An 8,717-nucleotide genomic window follows, 5' to 3' on the forward strand; every position below is an offset into this window, starting at 1 on the left:
TTCTTCTTTCTTCTCTTTCTCCCTCTCTTTCTTCCTTTTTTAGTTCCTTCTTTCTTTCCTTATTCCTTCCTTCTTCCTATCTTTCCTTCCTTCTGCCTTTGGTTAAGATGATTTGGGCTGCATGTAACAGAATATCTGATGAGAAAATGTATAAGCAGAACAAAAAAGGTTCAGAATTAGTTAAATTTGTGCTTCTCTCGTTTCTCCCTTTTTGGGACAGAATGACTGCCATTGCTCCAACACTACATCTTTGCATAGGAATCTTCAAAGGGAAAAAGAGGCAATTCTCTCCATTTGTCTCTTTGAACCAGAAAGGAAACATTTCCCAGAAGTATACCCACCCCTGTCGCTCCCAGCAGATTTCCATCAAGTCTGGTTAACTAGAACTTGAACCCTTGCTTACTCCAAAGTAATTACTGGCAAAGGGGGATAGCTTGGTTAGTCATGGTGCATCTCCAGGGCTGGGGCAAAGAATCAGCTCTCCTCCAAAATATCCAGAACATTGTGGGTTCTATTAGTGGAAAAAAAAAAAAAAAGAGGAAATGGTAATCAGTTAGTTAGGCGACCACCATGCCCCAGCTCCATGCTGGGTCCTGAGAATCAACAATGAACAAATACAGTCATGTTTCTTCCCTGCAAAAGTGTCCAGTTAGAGGAAAGGGCACTCCTGGCAGGGAATAAGCAAATAGGCTTTAGTCAGAGCCCTGAGGGAAGTGACACCTGACAGATGTTGAGAGAGAACATCCCTGATGTTCTGAAGCCAAATGCCACCAACTGTGGACACTTTGGGAGCCAACTCTGCACTGAGATGTGAAAACCAGATCTTCCCTGGGGCCTTTGCTGTGGTCAGTTGTTTTGGTCACAGAACACACACACAACAGCACCGACCAGCACTGTGCTTGCCATGTACGTGACAACTGTTAATTCAGGTTCAGAAACTATGAGCTCAGGCTCCTGGTGTGGAGAAGGGGAAACAGGGTGGGCAGCCGTGTGAGTTTCCCAGGCCTGCCATAACAAATTACCAAAGCGAATGGCCTAAAACCAAAGTTATTTATCCTCTCACAGTTCTGGAGGCTAGAAATCTGAAACCACGGTGGCCTGTAAAGGAGGATAGGATTCTTCCTTACCTCAGTCAGCTCTGGGTGGCCACTGCAATGCTCGCTGCTCCTTGGCTTATGGCTGCATCACTTCAATCTCTGCCTCTATCCTCATGTGATGTTCTTTCTGTGTCCACATTTTCCTCATCTTATAAGGACACCAGTCATTGGGTTAGGGCCCATCCTAATCCAGGATGACCTCATCTTAATGTTCCAGTCCAAAGTCCCTGCAACCACCACTTCGAAAGGCCAAAACTCAAAATGTCGGAGTTTGGAGTGAGGAAAGGTTTATTGATGGAAAAGATACCGACCAAGAAGACAGGAGCCCCAGTGGTTCCTCAAATCCATCTTAAGACTGCACGAAGTCCAGGTTTCTTTTATGTCAAAGGAAAAGAAGGTGGGAAGAGCAAAAGGAGATTGACGTCCACAGACATCTGGATGCCAGCAATGATCCGAGGAAGACTGTGTTAATTGCTGTGAGTCCAGTCACAAGGTTCCCACAAATCTTAAATAAACAATAGAAACTTCCCTTATCTCTTCACTCTGCAAGTAGAATTTTTCTAATGATTTGCGTGTCTATATGCAAGACTAAGCAGCAGCTATCAGCCTGAAGGCCATGAGAACAAAGCAGGCTTGAACAAGATGGAATCAGAGAGATCAAGCATTTCACTCTGTTACATTAACTTGATTACACCTGCAAAGACCCTGTTTCGAATATGGTCATATTCATAGAAGCCAGGGATTGGGACTTCAGCATCTCTTTGGGCAGGGTGCAGAGGGGTGCATAATTCAACCCATAACATCAGGATAAAGAAAAAGGGGAAAGGGAATGTGAGGAAGGTCAAAGTCAACATTGCCTTCTCCTCCCATTGGCTGTTTAGTGTCAGAAAGCTCTCAGGGAGCTTTGGAGGGGACAGTGGAAAGAAAAGAGAAGGATCCTGGTGCCCACTGATGACCAGGGTGCAGGGCCATGTGGGCTACTCAGGAACAGACCAGGGAGCTGGGGTTTGGGTCTGGCCAGTACTCCCCACTAAGCTCGCCTCCATTCTGAACTGTTTGTGAAGCTGGGCTTCAGTTGCTTCCTCCATCAAACTAGGACAAAATAATCCCTGTCCCAGCCCCTGTCCCATCCTTCTTCCACACCCCCCACCTGGAGCCCTTTCCCAATCCTCCCCCTTTATTTTATGAGGCCAACTTCTACGCTTCCTCCAGTCTCTGTTCAGCCGTCCCACACTCCCTCGAGTCTCCTCTCTCCCACTAGGTTGGGCAGTGCCCCTGCTCTGATTGCTGTGGCCACCAAGAGACTGCAAGTCCAAGAGGACAGTGACCTCTGTGGTCCCATCTCCCAGATCATTATTATTTAGTCAGATGAATGAATGAATGAATGAATGAATGAATGCTCTTTATAAACTAAGTTTCATTGCCCTTCCTCCCCCACCCTCCTAGGGAAAATTCCTTCTTTTGAAAGAAAGAACTGTGCAAGAAAGGCTATCATGAGGCCTCCCAAGGTGGCATTTGCCTTTTATTCCCATGAGTTCTACCCAAAATCCAGAAACCACACTCAAATTCAAATGAAACAGTGGGGTGCAAAATAAAACAGAAACAAACGCATAGACATAGAGAACAAGTTGATGGTTACCAAAGAGGAAGGAGGTGGGAGGGGTAGATGAAAAAAATGATAAAGCAGCCATTTATATATTGATATGGAAAAAAATTACACTATATTAATAAGCTATATGGACAAAAAGGAATGCTATAATAAGTCATAAATTTCTAACTGGACAGGTAAAGGTTAGTCACACCTCAGGCCTATAGCTTCTTTAGTGTGAAAGATTTTTAAGCCAGCCCTGTCTACTGTTCTTGTGTACCTAGGTTAACACACCTCTGAAATAGCAGAAGCAATACCCCTTGAAGACATAACCACCCTCAAGAGAGCGCATAATCTTGTTAACTAGCCTATAATTCCATCCCCGCCTTGCTTTCTCCCACCTTCATGTAATCTGCCTTAAGTTCCCTCTTTAATGACAAATGCACAAAAGAAACTGCAAAATTGTTATTCTCCAGATTATTTGAGATGTTTCTCCCCAGCATATGCTGTCAGTTTGGGCTCAGATAAACTCATAAAAATTCTCTACAGGTTTGGAAGCTCTTATAGTGACAGATACATGGTAACAAAACAGTACATTTTAATAAAAACACTATTAGGATGTGTGTAGATACACATATGTTTACATTTATACATGGGGCCCCTTTATCACACCCATTAGCACCTCAGCCTAGGAATGCTGAGCAGATGGATAGATGATAGATAAATAGATAGATGATAGATGATAGATAGATAGATAGATAGATAGATAGATAGATAGATAGATAGATAGATAGATGGATGATAGATAAATAGACAGAAAGAGTGGGGATAGGAGAGGGGAAGAGTCATAGGCCCTGATGATTCAGTCCCAGAGCAACATCACAAAAGCCAGATTTGAATCAGAGATTGTGATGAGGATGGCATCAGAGCAAGGGGAAGTGGGGACCCAGCCCAGGGACCATGAGGTGGGATATACTCCCCCGGCCCAGGGCCAGGGCAGCTTGGCCAATGTCTGGCTTTTTGTGTTTCCCTCATTTTATGCACTTGCATGGCAGTTCTCAACAGATACTGATCCTTCCTTGAGTCCTGGAACCACTATCCAGAGAACTCTACATAAACATATAGTCTGTCTTCAGTTTGGAGGATTCGAGACAATGCTCTGTGTCCAAGTCCACTTCCCTTTTCCCCTGAGCACACAGGACATTACATCTGCCAGCATTTCCCATGGTTAAGTGGGAACATGCGACTGAATTCTGGCCAATGAACTGATGGCAGAAATGAAAGACACCACTCCCAGGTCTGGCACTCACAACCCCCCTCACTGTTTTCCACTCTTCTCTCTATGTCCCACCAGCCAGATGCACCGGATCCCGGGGAGGATGCCAGGCCCTGGAGGACAGCACGACAAGCAGCAGGGAGGTGCCTGAGACACTGAATGACTTTGTTGACCAGAGCCGCCCCACCCGAGACCAATCTGCTCTGTACTGTGACATGGGTGACAAATGAATATGTACTGTGGGAAGCCTGTGGACTCCAGGGCTCTTGGTTACAGTAGTTAGGCTACCCTAACCAATACAGTCCTGCAGGCAAGCATCTACCAATCCCCACTCTTCTACTCAGCCTGGCCTGGTTGTATCCACATTGGATACAGCTTGGCTCACTTGTTTAAACCACAAGCACATTCCAGTCCCACCTTCACAAGCTTGTATGCAACTCACAGTGTTCCCAATCTTTGGTCACACATTTACACACACTCTTGGTCAACTCCCGTCATGGCAACTGTATTTGTCATGTTGACTAGGGCTTGAGGCCAACAGAAACTACACAAATCCCTGTGTGGCCTCAAGGGTATCACCTAACCACACTGTGTCCAACTATTTTCATCATGGTACTAATTCCTGCCCTGCCTGCACCATGAGTATTGAAGCACTTCCCAGAGTCTAAAGGGCTCCTCGGTAATCAGACAAACTGACCACCTAGGTGGTGGCAATGAGCTGATGCTCTCCTCCTTCCACTGACAATAGCGTCTGCCCCAATGTCAGATGGTACACTTTTCCTGGGTGTGCCCTGCCCAGTGGGGCCTGATCTGAGAGCCTCTACAGCTGCAGAGGACAGTTTCTTTCTCCTAAACCATTAGCTAAACAGAATATGGCAGCATCCCCTGGGTAGGGACACGGCAGCATCCCCTGGGTAGGGCTGCCCAAGAGCCACTCTGGAAATCTCAGCTCCCACATCCCTGTCTCAGACGCTCTAACATTTTGTTTTCTCTTTGTTTCATGTAAACACTCTTCTGGCTAAGGCCAAACATGTGTCCATAGAAACAGAGGCGTTTTCTGAGGAAAAACATAAGGACAGGGTGGCCTAGGAAGGTCCCTGGTTGGCACCTCCGGTGCTTGCCCTCAGTCAAGAGCCAGGCAGGAAGCTCTTAAGAGCATTGCTCAAGAGCAGAGGAAGCCCAAGAGGCCTTGGGTGAAGTAGGGAGGGAGTCACTCTGACTTCCCTGGCCTTGCCTCAGTTTCCTTCCCATAACCCAGATAAGTGGGCCCGATGTGGAGGCTCAAAAGCCCCCTGATTGGCAGGAGCCAGGAGTCCAGTCTAGGCCCATTAGAGTTAGGGCAAGGGGCAAAGAGAGCAGGAACAGGCATCAGGCAGGGCAGTGGGGCAGGTGGCGGCAGGGCCGAGGGCGGGGGGTGAGGGGACGGCTAGGAGTGTCACTGCTGGGAAAAGGTAGGATCAAAGCACCTGGAGGGCTCTCCAGGACAAAGGCAAACACTAAGGTCACTGCTGCTCCCACATGGACCCTCCTCCATACCCCTGCCCACAGCTATAAGGGCCCCAAACAGCATCCGGGCTGTGGAGGCGTCATGGCCAAGTCGCACCTGCTGCTCTGGCTGCTGCTGCTGTCCACGCTCTGTGGCCCAGGTGCTGGTGAGTCTTCCAACCTCTTCCCACCTCCCTCCCACCTGAGGCTGGTGTGGAGGGGCATCGGGGCCATCTCCACCGTTTACTGAGCTCTGGCTCTATGCTAGGCATTTCCCTAGTCTGTATAGTAGCCTCATTTTAGAGATGAGGAAGGTGAGGTTTAGAGAGGCTCCAGGGCTTGTGCAAGGTCACACAGCTGGTGGCACTAGAGCAGGTGACCCAGAGCTGTCTGACTGTAGTATATTTAACGGCCATGCATTACCAATAAAACTGGGTTTGGCAGTGGGGTAAGGTCAGGGTGCCAGGTGTGGCCTGGATCCCAAGACGGTTCTGGCCCCAAACAGCAGCTGTCGGGACCACCCTGCCCCTGGCCTGTGCCCAGGGCCCTGTGTTTTGGTGCCAAAGCCTGGAGCAAGCACTGCAGTGCAGAAAACTAGGGCACTGCCTGGAGGAGGTCTGGGGACATGCGGGAGCCGTGAGTACCACCCAAAGATGCATTTGCTTGAAGGTCTGGGGTAGAGGGTGCTGGGTAGGCTCTGGGTGGGCCTGAGGGATTGGAGCCCCCACAGAGGAGGGAATGGGGTGGGATGGGATTGGATAGAATGTGATGGTGTGCAGTTACCTGTGCCTTGGAGTGCCCTATCGTCCTCCACACATCTAAGAGCCTCACCTACCTGAGCTGGGAGCATGCCCCCCACTCACATCCCCCACACTGTGTGCCCCCTCCCCAGGATGACCTGTGCCAGGAATGCGAGGACATCACCCAAATCCTCACCAAGATGACCAAAGAGGCCATTTTCCAGGTGACGAACCCCAGACCCTGGATGAAGCTGGGAGGACAGAGATGGGGGACAGAGCAGGAAGAAGAGGTTAACCCCTTAAAGGGGCCATTTCCAGGATGCGGGTGAGCCCTGGGATTGCTGGGGGACTCCAGGTGCCTCCTGGCTAGGAGAGAGCTCTAGGAAGAAGCTCAGCAGCACAGCTGGAGATGGTTATTCTGGAGGGGGAAGAGGCCCTACTTGTGCCCAGCCACTTAAGTCCTTGGTGCTCACTGAACTCCAGTGCCCCGGGGAAAAGGTGGCTGGTCTGTCAGGTGGTGGCCCGGCATGCAGGGACTTGGGCAGAGGCAGACCTCAGCAAGGCTGTGCTGACTGTCTGTCCCCTGTCCATCCTTGTCAACTCCCACCTGCCTCCCAGAACATGACGCAGAAGTTCCTGGAGCATGAATGTGACCTCCTCCCCTTGAAGCTGCTGGTGCCCCAGTGCCGCCATGTACTCGACCTCTACTTCCCGCTGGTCATCGACTACTTCCAGAGCCAGATCGTGAGGGCCCACCGACCTGCTGCCCACACAACTCCCATGCCCACCCACACCCACAGCACCTGGCCCACCACACGCACACAGACCCTGCCCACAACCAGTCCAGGAAACACAGTGCCCATCAACCAGGGGCCCAGCTCTCAGCCCATCTGCTCAGCTGTACACAGCGGGCCTGCACACTCACCAACACCACACACACCCTCATACCCTTCACATGAGCATACACTGTCACACACTCATTCACACTCGATTCCACTGTAACTCACCTGTTACACACTCACACATACATGCATACACTCTTTCATTCTCACAAATATACATGCTCGCACTCATTCATGCACATTCCCAGACACCTTACACGACCCCATCTCTGCCTTTTTGTCTCCCTCATGTCCACTACAGAGTTCTAAACCACAGCCCCACCCAGCCTTCTCCCCTATTCCACACTCAAAGACAGTGGGCCTGGTTCCTGAGTCCTTGAGCCAGCCTAAGCAGAAATGCAGTTCCTTCCCCCACCCTCAGCACCCCCTCACTTTGCATTGTTCCCTAGAACCCCAGGGCTATCTGCAAGTACCTCGGCCTCTGCAGAGCTGGGCATCTTGAGCCAGGGCAGGAGCCAGAACTGCCGGACCCTCTGCTGGACAAGCTGGTCCTCCCTGTGCTGCCTGAGGCTCTCCAGGCGAGGCCCAGGCCTCAGACACAGGTGAGGGAGGCCCCACACTGGTATTCCCTCAAACCAGATAGGTGAGGATCCAGAGAGCTAAGACATAGCCGAGGCACATGAGCACTTGGGCCCTGGGAGGGGCAGAACCAGAAGGGAGAGCAGTAGTTCTAGGCAGGGCCTGAGGCAGGAGGGGAAGAAGGGAAGGCAGAGCCTGGAGGAGGCTTCAGTCAGTGCCCGGCCCAGCTTGCCCTGGTCATTCTCTCCCCCAGGCTCTCTCCGAGCAGCAGTTCCCCATCCCTCTCCCCTTCTGCTGGCTCTGCAGGACTTTGATCAAGCGGATCCAAGCCATGATTCCCAAGGTGAGGTTCCTCTCAGCTCCACCTTCCCCCTCCTCCTCACACCCCTGTCAGGGGCCAGCTGGCTGCCAGAAGTTAGAAGGAGAGCCATTTGTGCATTGTCCCCATCCTGAGGACCCTGGAGCTCAGGCCCGGTAGGTGCCAGGTCTAGAGTTCACTCCGCAAACGTTAGGCGCCCATTCTATGCCAGGCAGGCACTATGCCAGGTGTCAAAGCACAAAAAAGAATGAGACCCAGTCTTGTCCTCCAGCAGCCCAGCACCTGGTGGAGAAGAATCCCCAGTGGTCTCTATAAAAAGGGTGCTTTAATTTTTCAAAAGGAGAACTTCCACAGATGGACTCCCTTCCCTACCTGTACGGAAGTTGGAAACTTCCAGACGTGTAGTGACCATCGCCCAGTGCTGCCCTGCTCTGAAACAGGGCCCAAGTGAGCAGAGGCTCTGCCCCATCGGCCCCTCTCAGATGGGCACCCACAGGCCATCTGGTCACTGAGGACTCACAGCAGCAGATGAGGTCCCTGCTTTCCCGAGTTTGCATTGTGGTGGAGAGATTTTTTTCAGATAGTGATAGGTTCAGAGCAGAGAATTAAAACAGAGAGGTGAGCAGTCCTCCACTCTTTGGGCAAGTCCCTGAGCAGATCCAAGCTATATCCCTGGCCACGATGCTCCAAAAAAACCCTCACCCTAATCCCAAACAGGCTGCTTACATTTCAGCATCTCTGCTCCAAGGCTCCATAAAGAGTGGGCAACTATGGACAGGCATCCAGGCAGG

General features: G+C 50.7%; 1 protein-coding gene across 1 annotated transcript in view; it reads left to right on the forward strand.

Moving 5' to 3' along the window:
- The first annotated feature begins 5,549 nt into the window (after positions 1 to 5,549).
- Positions 5,550 to 8,717, forward strand: part of SFTPB (surfactant protein B) — a 7,792-nt gene continuing 4,624 nt past the window's right edge. Inside the window, exons 1-6 of the mRNA XM_011369815.1 lie at positions 5,550 to 5,613; positions 5,952 to 6,082; positions 6,339 to 6,410; positions 6,805 to 6,930; positions 7,478 to 7,630; positions 7,861 to 7,950. Of these exons, the coding sequence (XP_011368117.1) occupies positions 5,550 to 5,613; positions 5,952 to 6,082; positions 6,339 to 6,410; positions 6,805 to 6,930; positions 7,478 to 7,630; positions 7,861 to 7,950 (636 nt within the window). The remainder of the gene's footprint in view (positions 5,614 to 5,951; positions 6,083 to 6,338; positions 6,411 to 6,804; positions 6,931 to 7,477; positions 7,631 to 7,860; positions 7,951 to 8,717) is intronic.

The sequence above is a fragment of the Pteropus vampyrus genome, unplaced genomic scaffold, assembly GCF_000151845.1.
Source record: "Pteropus vampyrus isolate Shadow unplaced genomic scaffold, Pvam_2.0 Scaffold156, whole genome shotgun sequence".
NCBI classification, from domain to species: Eukaryota; Metazoa; Chordata; class Mammalia; order Chiroptera; family Pteropodidae; genus Pteropus; species Pteropus vampyrus.